Raw genomic sequence first — 15,056 nt, forward strand, 5'->3', positions numbered from 1 at the left:
CCAGCTACTGTTAGGAGTAAGAAACTATTAATAGTTCTCAGGACTCCCCCTGGTGGATCCAAATGATACAGACTACTCAGCACTACACACTCCAGATGTCCACCTGTTCCTTTCTTGGCCAACTGTAGATTCCCAATAGCTGACCAGGAAATAACTACTGTGAAGGAGACACAAAACAAAATATTTTACATGACTACCAAGGACAGTTGAACAGTTGTTAAAAGCACAGGCTATGAAGTCAGACACATCAAGGATTAGTGTGCTAGTTCTACCACTTACAAGATCTATGACCTTGGATAAATCATGGTCCCTATCGTCATCCCAGGGTTAAGTAAAATAATATAACTGAAGCATTGCACACAGGACTCAATATTGACAGGGATTAAAAAGTGAAAGGCAAATCGTGGTACACAGACTGTTAAACTGTAAAAGGTAATCAGTAAGAAAATTGATGAACTTCCCATGAAACAAATCTTTGCAATGAATTTTAAAACACTAAAGCACCTCTGAGTATCTGTAAAACATGGCCTACCATTAATCAAAGTACAGTTTGATCCCTGAAAAACATAGGTTTGAACTACTGAGTCCACTTACATGAAGTTTTTATCAACCAAACGCAGATTGAAAATAAGAGTATTCACAGGATGTGAAAACCCAAGCGTATGGAGGGTCAACTTTTCCTATATGTAGGTTCTGCAAAGCCAACTACAGAATTTGAGTATGCATGGATTTTGGTATATGCAGGGGTCCTGGAAGCAACTGCCAATGTCTGCTGAAGGATGACTATATAAGAAACTCCATTTTAAGAAAATTGCTGGTTTTGCATTCTAAAATTTGACAAATTACAAAGTAGATGAGCTTACATGCAATGCAAATAGCCAATGAGATTAAAAAGTATCAGTTACCACTAGGTGCTGCTCAAGAATTGACTATTGCCTTTTATTTCAAACACTGGCACTTCAGTCCCCATCAAGTTTATCAACCCTTTAATCTGCTTTTTGGTTTTAAAGAAAAAAATTGGAACAAGACAAATACCAAGTACGTCCATTTCCCAAATGGAAAATACATATTTAAATAAAGACCATACTGCACACCAAAGGTAAAACAAATACTTTTATTGCACATTTATAAAATCTGCATAGTAGTATCAAGAGTTCTTCCCTTTCATGATTCCATTAATCTTTAAAATTTGGTTAAAACACAATATCCAATCAGAAGCCTTTTAAAAATGATCAGTGGGAAGTATTTTTCTCTACATATACATATATATAGTTTTGCATATGTATGCTTTTTTCCTTCTTTCGCTTTTTTTTTTATTTTTTTGTTTTTTTAAACAAACCCACATCCCTTACTTTTAAGGGCAAAAAAGAAGGCCGGGTATGGTGGCTCGTCTGCAATCCCAGACTTTGGGAGGCTGAGGCAGGCAGATCACGTGAGGCCAGGAGTTAGAGATCAGCCTGGCCAATATAGTGAAACCCCATCTCTACTAAAAATACAAAAATTAGCCAGGTGTGGTGGCACACGCCTGTAATTCCAGCTATTCGGGAGACTGAGGCACGAGAATCACTTGAGCCCAGGAGACGGAGTTTGCAGTGAGCTGAGACTGCGCCACTGAATGCCAGCCTGGGCGACCCAGTGAGACTGTCTCAGAAAAAAAAAAGAGCAAAAAACAGGAGGTGAACCAAAATAGTCTTTGGGCCAGCAGAAGCCTTATCGACTGTTTTTGACAATGTTTAGGTATTAGAAAATTTTACCTAAATGCCTAACAACTATTAATGCATGATCTTCAGTCAAGTTACACAATGCTGTTCTGTCTAAAGTCCTTAACGCTTTCCTTTCTTTCACTGAGGACTGAGTATGAGGTTTTCTGGTTTATTTAAAAGATAGAAAAGAAAGGAGAGAGACAGGTCTCTTTTGACTTTTCAACATCTTACTGCCATGTGATCTTATATTCTACCCACATATAAAAGGGCGCGGTTCATCAGCAACCCATTTTGTCATCTCCTGTCAAGAGTCAGGCAAGGTTTGTATTTCTAATCTCTGGCAGTTAAGAATTTTTAAATGTCATCTGTATTTGATAAAATAACTAGTAGATGTTCATCTGGTTTAGGTTCTCATGAATCATTCTTCTATTCTGCTGTCCAAAATATTTATGCCTGAAGGATAATTTTAAAAGTGGCAAGAGGCTTAGAAAAGCCTAAGCATTGTTGTAGGTACAAGGCATTTCAGGTCTTCTGGCGTAATTCAACACCTTAATACACTGCTTTCTGCCTTTTCTAGTGAAATAGCTTTTATAATTTTGTACCTAAAAAGTGCAATTTTATTTTCAATCCTTCTTTACACATGCAGCATGGTTGGGGTCTCAATCGGAATCTTATGTGCCCATCTAATGCTCTTCCCAAGGTGAGCACTGTGACAACGAACTTCTGTGCAAGAGGCAGGCAGCCAGAAACCAAAATGGCCTTGAACATGTGGGAGCTTATTTCACGGTCACAGTTGAAACTCCTTGAATTGACTCCATGACAGCTGCAAATCGGCTACATAAGTCATAAGGAGAATTGGGTCGAATAGTTGGAGGCTCCTTCAAGACGATGATTTCTGCAGAAGGGTCTAAAAGTCTGGGTAGAAACTCCCCTAGGCACAGCTGCAGATTTTCTGTGGAGGGAAAACAGATGGTTACATATACAGCTAAACAGATCTCTGAGTAAAGGTGAACAAGCCTGAAAGGCCTTCTATTAGCCCCTTACCTAACCTCAAACATCAAAGCATTATGCTGGCCAGCTACTAATAAATGATTATTCCTTCAGGCCAAACCAGGAGCAAAGGCAAATAAACCAACCTTTAGCTCACTGCTTTAGGCCACCTGATGCTGGCAAAATAACACTACATAATTACTTAATTATGAAAGGGTCTTCTAACCAATTGTCTTCTTAAAATACAAGGAAGTAGATATGATACTCTAATATAGATATGATGGTAATATTTTCTTTCAAATGTTTACAATATATCCATGTATACAAATGGTTTTAAATCAGGGGTGTACAATCTTTTGGCTTCCCTGGGCCACACATGAACCTCACTAACAATGGCTGATGAACTTAAAAAAAAAAAACTCATAATGCTTTAAGAAAGTTTAGAAATTTGTCTTGGGCTTCAGTTTGGACAAGCTTGGTCTAAATAAAAACTGAAGACAGTAAAGGGAAAGACATAGCAACTAGCTATTACAGAATTTTTAAATAAATACTATCAACTTAAACACTTGAACAAGTCAATGGAATTTTTTTTTTTTTTTTTTTTTTTTTTTTTAAAGATAGGGTCTCACACCATTGCCCAAGCTGGAGTGCAGTGGTATGATCTCGGGTCACTGTAGCCTCGGCCTCCCAGACTCAAGCAATCCTCTCATCTCAGGCTCCTGAATAGCTAGGACTACAGGTGCACACCACTATACCCAGCTAAGTTTTCATTTTTTGTAGAGGCAGGTTCTCACTATGTTGCCCAGGCTGGTCTCGAACTCCTGGGCTCAAGTGAGCCACCCACCTCGGTCTCCCAAAGTGCTGGGATTACAGGCGTTAGCCACTGTGCCCAGCCCCATCAATAGAATATCTTTATGTCAGTGAGAAACTAACAAAGAGGATTCATATCAGAATATAGACCAATTTTCCAAGTCTACTGAACTCACCTAAAAACAACCAGCTTTAGGTTCCCTCCTCAAGATGCTTTAAACAAGTAAGGATATTCCACTAATAAACTAATTTTGAAGTCATCATAGTTAATATGTTATGTAACTTCAAGCCACAGAAAAATTTAGTCAAGGCTCCCTCCCATAACCATACTCTGCATGAATTTTTTTTTTTAAATTTTTTAAAATTTTTTTAATGGAGTCTCATTCCGTGGCCCAGGCTGGATTGCACTGGTGCTATCTCGGCTCACTGCAAACTCTGCCACCCAGGTTCACACCATTCTCCTGCCTCAGCCTCCCGAGTAGCTGGGATTACAGGCGCCCGCCACCACACCTGGCTAATTTTTGTATTTTTAGTAGAGATGGGGCCAGACTTGGTCCTGAACTCCTGGCCTCAAGTGATCTGCCCACCTCGGCCTCTCAAAGTGCTGGGATTACAGGTGTAAGCCACTGTGCCCAGTCAGATTTTGATTTTTCAATTATAAAAGAGTTCATCTTTTGGCACATGAGAGAGTAATGGAAGTTTGACATTCCTGGAGAGCAGTGACTTTTTTCAAACCAGGCTTGTTGGCTGCCCATGGAGGTGATTTGGCAGTCACGGGGAAGTTAAAGGGAGGTTAAGAGGAGCAGAGGTCCAGGTTCCCTCCTCTTGTTTCAATAGAGCAGAACCATTTTTAATTTACTTATATGCTAGAAGGTTCCAATTCCTTAAAAAGGTTTGGCAACCACTGCTATCAAGTGAGAACATTGCAATTTCTAGAATTCTCAAAACCTTACAATACTATTATTAATGCAAGAGCATATACCTGCAATATCTTGCCCAAGGTAAGAGCACCAATGGTTTCTCATGACCTCAATGGCATCCAGGTCATCCTTGGAAATGTCATTATTAATGATAAGGTGAATGCAGGGGATGATCAGTTCATTCATCACATTAATGCCCTCAGTTACAGAGTGATCATCATTTGTTTCAAAGAGAGAAGCTGCTTTGGCATTCAGCTCCTACAGATAAAAGGTAGAATTAGGTGGGAAAAAGTCTGAAAAAGATAAATATCTCTTTAATAACAGCCTAAACAAGGGGTTCCCAAACTTTACTGCACATTGGATGTACTTAGGGATCTTTAAAAACTACTGATGCCCGGTTCCCACTCCTGATATGCTGATTTAATTAGTGTTCAGATGACCGGGACATTGGGATTTTATGAAAGCTCCCAAAGTGATTCTAGTGCAGCAAAGTTTATGACCCACTGGTCTAAACTTGTAAGTCAAGGCCATGCTTAACACCTATTTCAACCAAAGACCTGTTCACTGGTTCTCCATCTCCTCTGAGCATCAGAATCACCTGCAGAAGACACACTGCTGCCCAGGGTCCTTCTCAGGGATTCTGGTTTAACTGTCTAGGGAGAGGCCTGAGCTTCACAACTGTCTGCAAGCTCCCTATATGATTCTGATGCACACTAGAGGTTGGGATAATGGAAAGAGTCTAAATCCCTATTACTGCATTACTTCAGAAGAGTAGGATATTCAAAATGTCAATCTATTTGGCGACTTAAAATATAAAAACATGGCTCTAATAAAATTCAGATCCATCAAATCAACAAGATCCCTTTTCAGTTTCAAAGTGGCCCTGCCACACCTATAACTAATACAGATGTCAAAGTATAAATCAGAAAATAAAGCTATTGAGTGTATGTCATGACTTAATCTCACCCATCCAGTATGAACAAGGTCAAGGCAGTGGTAGAAACATTGCCCTGACTTCTGTGAAGGGCAAATTTGCTGGGTACTGGTGAAAACACACACAAGCCCACAGTCTGAAGGCAGGCCGCCACTTTACAGTTCTCTGAAGGACACACATCACATAAACCCCTGGGGAGGCAAGGGGATGTAGGTCTGCCTTTCCATGTAGTTGTACAGTGCAAATCAGGCCAGGAGAGAGTTAGTCTTCACTAGTATATGACAATGATGTTATCAAAACAGCAGGACCAATTCTTACAGTTCCTACCTTTATTTTTAAAAAATGGAGTGTCTTAGAAGTCACTAAAACTTTCACCTACCAACTTAAACGTGAACATGGAAAAAATGCTGCATTCCTTCCACACACATTTATTACATGCTTCCTACATGACAGGCACAGAGGAAATGGCTGAGTGAGAAAAGGATCTGTGCTCAAGTAATTTAGAACCTAGTAGGAAAGCAATGTGATAAAATCTATAATGCAGGCATACATGAAGGGCACACAGAGGGATGACTGATTCTCACCTTAACTTCTACCAGTTATCATTGAAGAAGAATGACATTCACTAAAAGTAACTGAAAAAGAAACCTGTTCCAATGTAAAACTGTTCATGAGAATTTGGGCAGGGAGTGGGGAGGAATCTACAACCTGCTGAAGATATTCTGTTTTGAAAGCCGTATCTTTTCCTGGCTTCAAGGAGCAGAGGTAAACAACAAAAAAACCTTAAGGCTTTACAAACAGTACAAACCAGAAGGCATTTTCTTCGGTATAGAGCAATCACGGATTCCTTGACCCCCCGGCGGGGCCCCTTCATCAGCAGGGCGGCATTGCTCTGGTAGGCATACACCAGGTAGGAAAGTGCCTCTTGGTACCTTAGAAAAATGGGAGAAAAACAACAGCTGAGTGCTCTTTTACCAAAATCTAGGGCTTAGACCTCACTTTTCCCCATTTCAAGAATCTACTTGGCTGCAATTATGAAAAAGTGAAGGGCCAAAGACTGTAGCCAGTCTCAGCTCCTCTACAAATTGGCCTAGCCATCCAAAGCAAATCGTGAAACTTCCCTAGGCCTCAGTTTTTCCCATCTCTAAAACAAGGAGTGCTCACTAGGGTCCATGCCAACTCAAAAATTCATTTTCTGAGTTCATCTTCATTGATCACAAAGACAGTCTGGCACAATATCTCTCTCAGCTAATACATCTCATTATGTGAAGGATGAAAAACCATGTGTGATGTTTAGAGCAAAACCGAAGCACTGGAAGAGAAGAGGCACACTAGTGTATGTGACAAGGGAGGTTATGCCTGGCTGTGACTCTTTAGTATTCCCAGGTAGGCATCTATAGAGAACAGCATCCTGACTAATAACCTTGGTAAAATAAAAGGCCAACATACTTTCCTTTTTGATAGAGTTCTAGGCCTGTTAGTAGATACACAGACACTTTTCGGAACAAACTATAATCTTCATGCCACTTCTGAAAAAGAATGACTACTATTAATAATTATGATCATAATAAACTGTTAATGTCCTTTCCATCTAAGTTTTAAATTCATTACAAATATTTACTGAGCACATCTGGCTAGCCACAAAAATAACAAACAAAAGCTTTCAGATAAAAACCTACTCAACATTTAATATAAAAGTCTACCGTTGACCTTAATTTTCAACGTTCTGTTCCTTTCACTTGAGTAACAGAAGTATTTATTTCCTACAAGCTTTGGATTTTATCCTAACAGCTATGCCAAAGATATTCAGCTCTAACTTAAGTGAATGACCTCTTTAGGACTGGTAAAACTATCCAGATACTGAAAATATGGAAGGGCACGGACATTTCTAGTCATACAGAGCAATGTTCAAGTTCAGTAAGTGTGGTGAATACACCTTGGGTGGTACATAACATTGTTTTACATAGGATGCAATTGCAAACATGTGTAATTAAGTATTTTAATGCATATTTTTAAAAATATATCATTTAAAACAAACCAAAAGCATGATTTCGAGAATTTTACTGCCTAGGACAAGGCTAAAATAGGTATTTAAGGGAAGTGCTGATTCACTCTAACTGAAGAATGAAAATAAAGAGACTTACTATTCTGAGGGCAAGAAAATATCATTTATCCATTCTTTACTACGATTTTTAGGGGAAAGTGGGAGAACAAGTCAGTTTGTGATAGCACAAAATTGTTCATTTTGCCTCAGGTACCATTTACCTCAGGAATTAATGTTTTTGCTCTATAGACTTAAAAGAAAAGACTTTACCTTGTACTCTTCCATATTCATGTCATCTGGACCAATTTCCTTCAGTTTTGCTTGAGCCACCTTCATAATGCTGATTGATCTGTGTGGGACAAAGTTCAAAAAGCAATGAAAGGGCACGGGGCAAAACTTCCCCAACAGAGGAGTCGGTCTAGCCTGACCCAGACCAAGAAGGAATTCACCTGAATATTCTCTTCTCACCTTTCATCATAGCTAAGATTTTTATCTGCAAACTGTTCCAGTAGGGTTCGTTCTACTACCCTTTTGGGTGCTTCATTTTGGAAAAAGTAGACAAGGACATGTTGAAGTCGAGGATCACTGTGAGAGGTGGGGGTCTCTTTGGCAAGCTGATAAAGCCTGGAGTATTCTTCATGGAATGCCTATTAAGGGCAGAATCAATAGTTAGAAAATAGTGTGCTGTGGGCTTCTGCACTCAGAAATTGATGCCTTAGGAGGTAGGCATTGTCTTAACTCTAAAAAAAGCAACTATGGAATCTTTAAGTTTCTTGCATTTCATAAGGGATGAAACTCTTTTAGCATTCTGGCACCAAAAGCATACTGTACTTTTTTTTTTTTTTTTCTGTATGTGAGACAGGGTCTCACTTTGTCACCCAGGCTGGAGTGCAGAGGCATGATCACAGCTCACTGCAGCTCTGAACTCCTGGGCTCAGGTGATCCTCCCACCTCAGCCTCCCAAGTAGCTGGGACTACAGGCATACATCACCATGCACAGTTAATTTTTGTATTTTTTATAGAGATGGGGTTTTGCCATGTTGCTCAGGCTGGTCTCAAACTCCTGAGCTCAAGCAATCCACCCACCTTGGCCTCCCAAAGTGCTGGCATTACAGGCATGAGCCACTGCGCCCAGCCTGCTGTACTCTTAAGAAATTCAGTTTTCTGGCCGGGCGCGGTGGCTCAAGCCTGTAATCCCAGCACTTTGGGAGGCCGAGATGGGCGGATCACGAGGTCAGGAGATCGAGACCATCCTGGCTAACACGGTGAAACCCCATCTCTACTAAAAAATACAAAAAACTAGCCAGGCGTGGTGGCGGCGCCTGTAGTCCCAGCTACTCGGGAGGCTGAGGCAGGAGAATGGCGTAAACCCGGGAGGCGGAGCTTGCAGTGAGCTGAGATCCGGCCACTGCACTCCAGCCTGGGCGACAGAGCCAGACTCCGTCTCAAAAAAAAAAAAAAAGAAATTCAGTTTTCTCATGAAGTTCTCAGAAAAACAAATATTTAGTTTTAATTTTTATAAAAGGAAGATCCTTACGTGTCAATGACTTAAACTTTAAGCATCTATACAAATGCCATTTTACTCAAGTATTTTTAAAAACATGGCCTGCTTTGTTATGGCCTCAAAATTACAAAGGCACAATCTAACTCAGTGTTACTAACAGACAACTCCTAACAACAACAATGAAAAGCCCTCTAGGCTAGGTGTCACAGAGAATGCTACTGCTAGCCAAGGCTGGGTTAGGGTCAAGAGAAGAGAAGTGAACAGCTTGTTCATCAGTTGGACAGGAAAGGGAGTTTCATATCTCACTTCACAAGACTTCTTTTTATTTTTTGGAGACAGGGTCCCACTCTGTCACCCAGACTGGAATGTAGTGGCACAATCATGGTTCACTGCAACCTTGAACACCTGGGCTTAAGTGATCCTCCTGCCTCAGCCTCCAAATTAGCTGGGACTACAGGCATGTGCTACCATGCCCAGCTAATTAAAAGAAAAAAATTCCTTAGTAGAGATGGCCGGGGGGGGGTCTCACTGTGTTGACCAGGCTGGTTTTGAACCCCTGGCTTCAAGCAAGTCTCCTCCTGGGCCTTCCAAAGTGCTTAATTACAGGTGTGAGCCACTGTGCCCAGTCCTTTTTTTTTTTTTTTTAAGAGTTGGGATCTCATTATGTTGCCCAGGCTGGAGTGCAGTGGTGCAATCACAGTACATTTCAGCCTCCAACTCCTGGGCTCAAGTGAGCCTCTACTTCAGCTTCCTGAGTAGCTGGGACTATATGCACACACCACCACACCCAGCCTTAATCCCATTTTTTCCCTTCTTATAGAATTATTTCCCCAATATTATGATGCCTGTGATGTAAGAATTAGAATTTTAAAAACAGAGATACCTTAATCAGCCCTGCTTCAGACCCATCTCGGTCAAAGGTCTGACGGGCTTTAGCTATGGCCAGGATGACCCCTTGCATGGCAGGGCTCAGCATCACCTACCACAAGGGGGCACAAAACACAGAGAGAAAGGAGAGAAGAAAGGTTCAGCAGAAGACTGTATGAAAGCAGGCTGAACAGAGTGCTAAAGGGCAGTAGAGCAGTGTGCTCTTTGGCCAGCATGTACTACAAGCTGAGTTTCACACACCCATTCCTATGTGCACCCACCGCCTCTGTCCTTCTATATAATGTTAACACTCTGCCCAAGACAAGCTATTCCTACACCATATGTTCTAATTTAGTAGGATGAAGAAAGATGTACGCCTAAAAATATCTCCCAATATGGCACCGCTGAAGAATTACGTTAAATTATAGTTCTCAGAGGGGAAGTGTCTAAGGTCAGAATTCCAATTTAGTTCTGTACTTTGGGTGTATATCTTACACACACAAATACTTTAGTTTTACTAGGATGAACAATACATTTAAAAGAGTCTGGAAACTAGGGACTATAAAAATATGACTCCATAAAGTGAAAACTTTTCAAGGAATTTTTTTTGCGGGGGTGGGGAGACAGACTCTCGCTCTGTCACCCAGGCTGGAGTGCAATGGTGCAATCTCAGCTCACTGAAACCTCCACCTCCCAGATTCAAGCGGTTCTCCTGCCTCAGACTCCCAAGTAGCTGGGATTACAGGTGCACACCACCACACCCAGCTAATTTTTGTATTTTTAGTAGACAGGTTTCACCATGTTGGCCAGGCTGGTCTTGAACTCCTGACCTCAAGTGATCCACCCACCTTGGCCTCCCAAAGGGCTGGGATTACAGGTGTGCGCCTCCATGCCCGGCCTTGTCAATGATTTTTTTTTTTTTTTAAATACCCCATAGGAAAAAAATAGAAATCTGAGAGAGACAGAATTCATTACTGTTTACGTGCAGTGCAATTGAAGAGGAGACAGACAACAAATAACTTGGGGTTCTACAGCTTCTTCCTAAAGCTTTAGAATTAAAAATAACTTTAATCCACATTTGTTCAGCTCACTGGACAACTGAAAAATTTTTATCTGGAAGTAAAATAATGGACTAATATCCAGAAAAAAAAGATTCCCTACTTTAAATTAGAAGGCAATCTTTCATCCATAATACCAAAAATAGAAGTAAATTTTACTTTTCTGAGCAATCTAGACTCTGCAGTGGCCCCATTAAGTATAAGCCTGGGTAGATACACATATGCTAGGAGCGCTATACAACAGAAACACAGCTATCTTTTAAATAATGGTAACTAAGGTTAAAACCAAATAGCCTTTCTTGACAATCATTTGTTGCAATGAGAAAATACCAGCTATTGGCAGATACCTTAAAACAGTCACAAGAGAAGGAAACATAAGACTGACAACAAACAGCTAAATCCTGCACTCATCTCTGTACCTCCTCATCATATCCATCTGCATCAGATCTAACCAGAATCCTTCCCACACTGGGAATCTCGACTTCAGAGACCTCAGAATTAGGCTGGGCAGTAGACTCTGCATCATTAGCCTTTGGGGGCTGTTCTGACTGCTCTGCAAGGTTTGTTTCCTGGGGCATGGGCTTCTTGGGTTCAGCTTCTTTAAGCTGTGGCAGCAGAGTTGGAAGAAAGAGTAAGAAAAAACAGGAGAAATAAAAAGGGGTTGGTTAAATGCAGCAGAGACACAGAATAACAGAAATGTGAGGAAACTGGCCATTGCTGCTGAAAGCCTGGCCCTCCTGAACTTGGACTTCCCAGTCATTCTCACCTCACTCAGTGCCGCTTCTACACCGCTCTTCTCATAGGCACGGGCTGTGTTTGCAATAGCCTGGGCAGTTTGCTCCTTTACAATCACAGCATGCTCAGATGACAAGCAGCGAACCCCATGAGAAGAGGCTACTGAAGGCTCTGATAAAGAATTGTACAAAGGTCTTAGCATCTGACGATAAATAGTCTAGAACGCTCAGATAAAAAGCAAGCAGAATGGATACAGTTTAATATACAACCCTGTTAACATAGCTTTTTACAAAGCCTATGCAGATTTCCCCTAGAAATTAATAACATAAGAAATGGCTACTTCAGCAAGAACTCTGATAAAGTCTGCAAACTTTGAACCCACAGATGAGTCTGTAAAATTTAATGCACTCCCAACTTTGTCATAAATACATTAAGAAAACTTTCTACAAACAAGCATCTTTCAGGAAGATCACCTTTGGAGAATGGTTTTCATAAAGTCTACCTATTAATCCTATCACAATTTCTCCCATAACCTGGGAAATAAGTAAAACTATATATACAGTGAAGGTCACAGGTAGTCTTTCTGATACTGCTTCTGTTCATCAGAAATCACATTTTAATGCCACAATTCATTCCATCAGGTTGTACCTGGCATACCAACTGTATATGAAATATACTGTGAAGACTGTGGCATCACCTAGCCAGCTGAAGGGTATAGGGCTGGCTAGGGGAGTACACCATGAGATGTTACTGGATCACTGGCATAAATGCCTTCTCAGATACCTTGCGATGTAGAGAAGTCCTGTGATGAGGAGTTGGTGGAGGACTCCATTTGAGGGATTTTGCAAGACTGCTCTTCTTCCCACTCCTCTACTTCCTGCTCAAACCGCCAGTTATCCTCCTGAATGTAATGCTTGAGTTCCACAGATAGGGCTTCTACTTCTGACATTTGATCTGATTCATTAGGGGCTGCCTCTGAAGAAAAGCAAAGATAAAATTAAAAGATCACAAGGAAACAAAGATCACAAGGAACCAAAACATCCTTTTTAGAAAAGAAGAAAGCAGTGTATTTCATCTTTATCTTACTCCTAACTAAAAACACATACACATATAATCCATCAGAAATGCAGGCTGAGTAACTCTTATCCAAAATGCTTGGGACTAGAAGTGTTTTGGATTTCAAAGTTTTTTTCAGATTTTAGAAAATCAGCACCATTAGTTACAGTTGAGCATCCCAAATCTGAAAATCCAACATCTGAAATTCAAAATGCTCCAATGAGCATTCCCTTTCAGCATCATGTAATGAAAAAGGCTTATAAAGTTTTGTGGATTTTGGAGCATTTGGGATTTTGGATATTCACATGTGGCATGCTCAACCTGTATGGACAAAGTAAGGGCAACAATCGATAACAGTGCCTGACATTTAGTAGGCACTCATTAAACATCTGCTAAGTGAATGAATAATACAGAATTAAAGTATGGAAAGTGGGCCGGGTGCAGTGGCTCATGCCTGTAATCCCAGCACTTTGAGAGGCCAAGGCAGGCAGATCACTTGAGGTAGGAGTTCAAGACCAGCCTGGCCAACATGGTGAAACCTTGTTGCTACTAAAAAAAAAATACAAAAATTAGCCAAGCATGGTGGCACATGCCTATAATCCCAGGTACTCAGGAGGCTGACGTGGGAGAATCGCTTGAACTCGGGAGGCAGAGGTTGCGCCACTGCACTCCAGCCTGGGAGAGACAGTGAGACTCCATCTCAAAAAAAAAAAAAAAAAAAAAAAAAAGATTTGGAAACTAGTCACTGTCAATCACTGGATATACCAATCACTTTAGGGAAATTCTGAAAATCATTAGAGCCAATAAAAATTTCAAGCTAAACAGTTTTAACAATTTAACCACTGCATTTGGTTGATAAGAATGTCCATTTCAAAAAGGTTAGAGATGAATTTCAAGACATTTATACCATTAACTTTCACACAATTAAGTACTATGAGAAAGCAATTTGATACAATGGTGAAATGGTCAATAATACCTGGCTTTAATGGCAAGGATATCAACGACATATTAAATTTCACTTTCTAACCCTGTGACCAAAACAATAATTTTTAAAAAGCCTATAGCAGATTAACAAATTCACGTACTGGTTGCCTTAGCTTTTTCACTAGGCAAATGACAGTTTCCACTTGTTTGTTTCTATAATATAAAAATAAACCATGCATGCAATAACAAGACTCCTATATACCACCAACAGCTAGTATATTCAAGCAGCTATTCATTCCTTCACAGTATAAATACACAATTGTGACAATCACTTACTGTTCAAAGATCATTCTTTCCATTCCCTAATCCTCAACCACACTAGCAAATCAGAAAGATAATGTGCTACCTGGACAGAACATCTTACGTGTTTGTTTTTTTGAGACAGAGTCTCACTCTGTTGCCCAGGCTGGGTGCAGTGGCATGATCTCAGCTCACTGCAACCTTTGCCTCCCAGGTTCAAGGGATTCTCCTGCCTCAGCCTCCCTGGTAGCTGGAATTACAGGTGTACACGATTGTGCCCGGCTAATTTTTGTATTTTTAGTAGACACAGGGTTTTACCATGTTGACCAGGCTGGTCTTCAACTCCTGGCCTCAAAGGATCCGCCTGCCTCAGCCTTCCAAAGGGCTGGAATTACAGGCGTGAGCCACTATGCCCGGCCAACACTTTTATTCTTAACCTGTAAAAGTAATGGCGTGAGTCACCATGCCGGGGCGATGTTTCCTTACTTATGCAACACAGTAAAGTCTGAATACTAAAAACAAAAGCTTTCTATTATCTCACTTGTAAAATATTCATCATAAGACCTCTCATAGAGGATGTGAAAGGAAGAATAATGTAAATTGAAAACACCACAGAATTTGGAGAATTGTATTTGAATCTTGGGACTGACATTTATTTACTGACTATGTGATTAGTCAACTTTAGAACCTCTTGGAACCTGTTATCCAGCTGGAAAATGAAGATGACAACATTTTCTAACTCCTTCCCTCCTTTTTACAGTTGTAAGTTCTTAGAGAAATAAAAGTTTGAAAGCATGCTTTAAGGAGTAAAGTACCAATATAAATGATAATTATTATTGCTCTTCGCATGAGCAGTAGTACTATGAAAATTGTTAAACTATTCAGGCAAATACACCTGTAAAATTTAGTTACTCTGGGCCAGGCTCAGTGGCCCACAACTCTAACCCCAGCACTTTGAGAGGCTGAAGCGGGTGGATCACCTGAGGTCAAGACCAGCCTGGCCAAGCTGGTGAAATCCCGTTTCTACTAAAAATACAAAAATTAGCTGGGCGTGGTGGTGGGCACCTGTAATTCCAGCTACTTGTGAGACTGAGGCAGGAGAACCACTTGAACTTGGCAGGCAGAGGCTGCAGTGAGCCGAGACTGCGCCACTGCACTCTAGCCTGGGCAACAGAGCAAGACTCTGTCTCAAAAAAAGAAAGAAAAAATTT

The 15,056-nt window shown here is 40.7% G+C and overlaps 1 protein-coding gene across 13 annotated transcripts in view; it reads right to left on the reverse strand.

The window, feature by feature from the left end:
- Positions 1-1,100: 1,100 nt before the first annotated feature.
- The window catches only part of USP28 (ubiquitin specific peptidase 28), an 80,230-nt gene continuing 66,274 nt past the window's right edge, over positions 1,101-15,056 (reverse strand). For 12 of the 13 annotated variants that reach the window (XM_073021176.1, XM_038005180.2, XM_073021171.1 and 9 more), the window contains 8 exons: positions 12,349-12,540; positions 11,597-11,736; positions 7,870-8,048; positions 7,672-7,750; positions 6,807-6,886; positions 6,166-6,289; positions 4,486-4,681; positions 1,101-2,655 (listed from right to left, as the gene is read on the reverse strand). In XM_073021176.1, coding sequence (XP_072877277.1) covers positions 2,480-2,655; positions 4,486-4,681; positions 6,166-6,289; positions 6,807-6,886; positions 7,672-7,750; positions 7,870-8,048; positions 11,597-11,736; positions 12,349-12,540 — 1,166 coding nt within the window. In that variant the 3' untranslated portion in view covers positions 1,101-2,479. Of the gene's footprint in view, positions 2,656-4,485; positions 4,682-6,165; positions 6,290-6,806; positions 6,887-7,671; positions 7,751-7,869; positions 8,049-9,788; positions 9,885-11,249; positions 11,436-11,596; positions 11,737-12,348; positions 12,541-15,056 lie in introns of all 13 variants that reach the window. The other variant, XM_008020932.3, reaches the window with a different exon arrangement.

This window comes from Chlorocebus sabaeus, chromosome 1 (assembly GCF_047675955.1).
Source record: "Chlorocebus sabaeus isolate Y175 chromosome 1, mChlSab1.0.hap1, whole genome shotgun sequence".
NCBI classification, from domain to species: domain Eukaryota; kingdom Metazoa; phylum Chordata; class Mammalia; order Primates; family Cercopithecidae; genus Chlorocebus; species Chlorocebus sabaeus.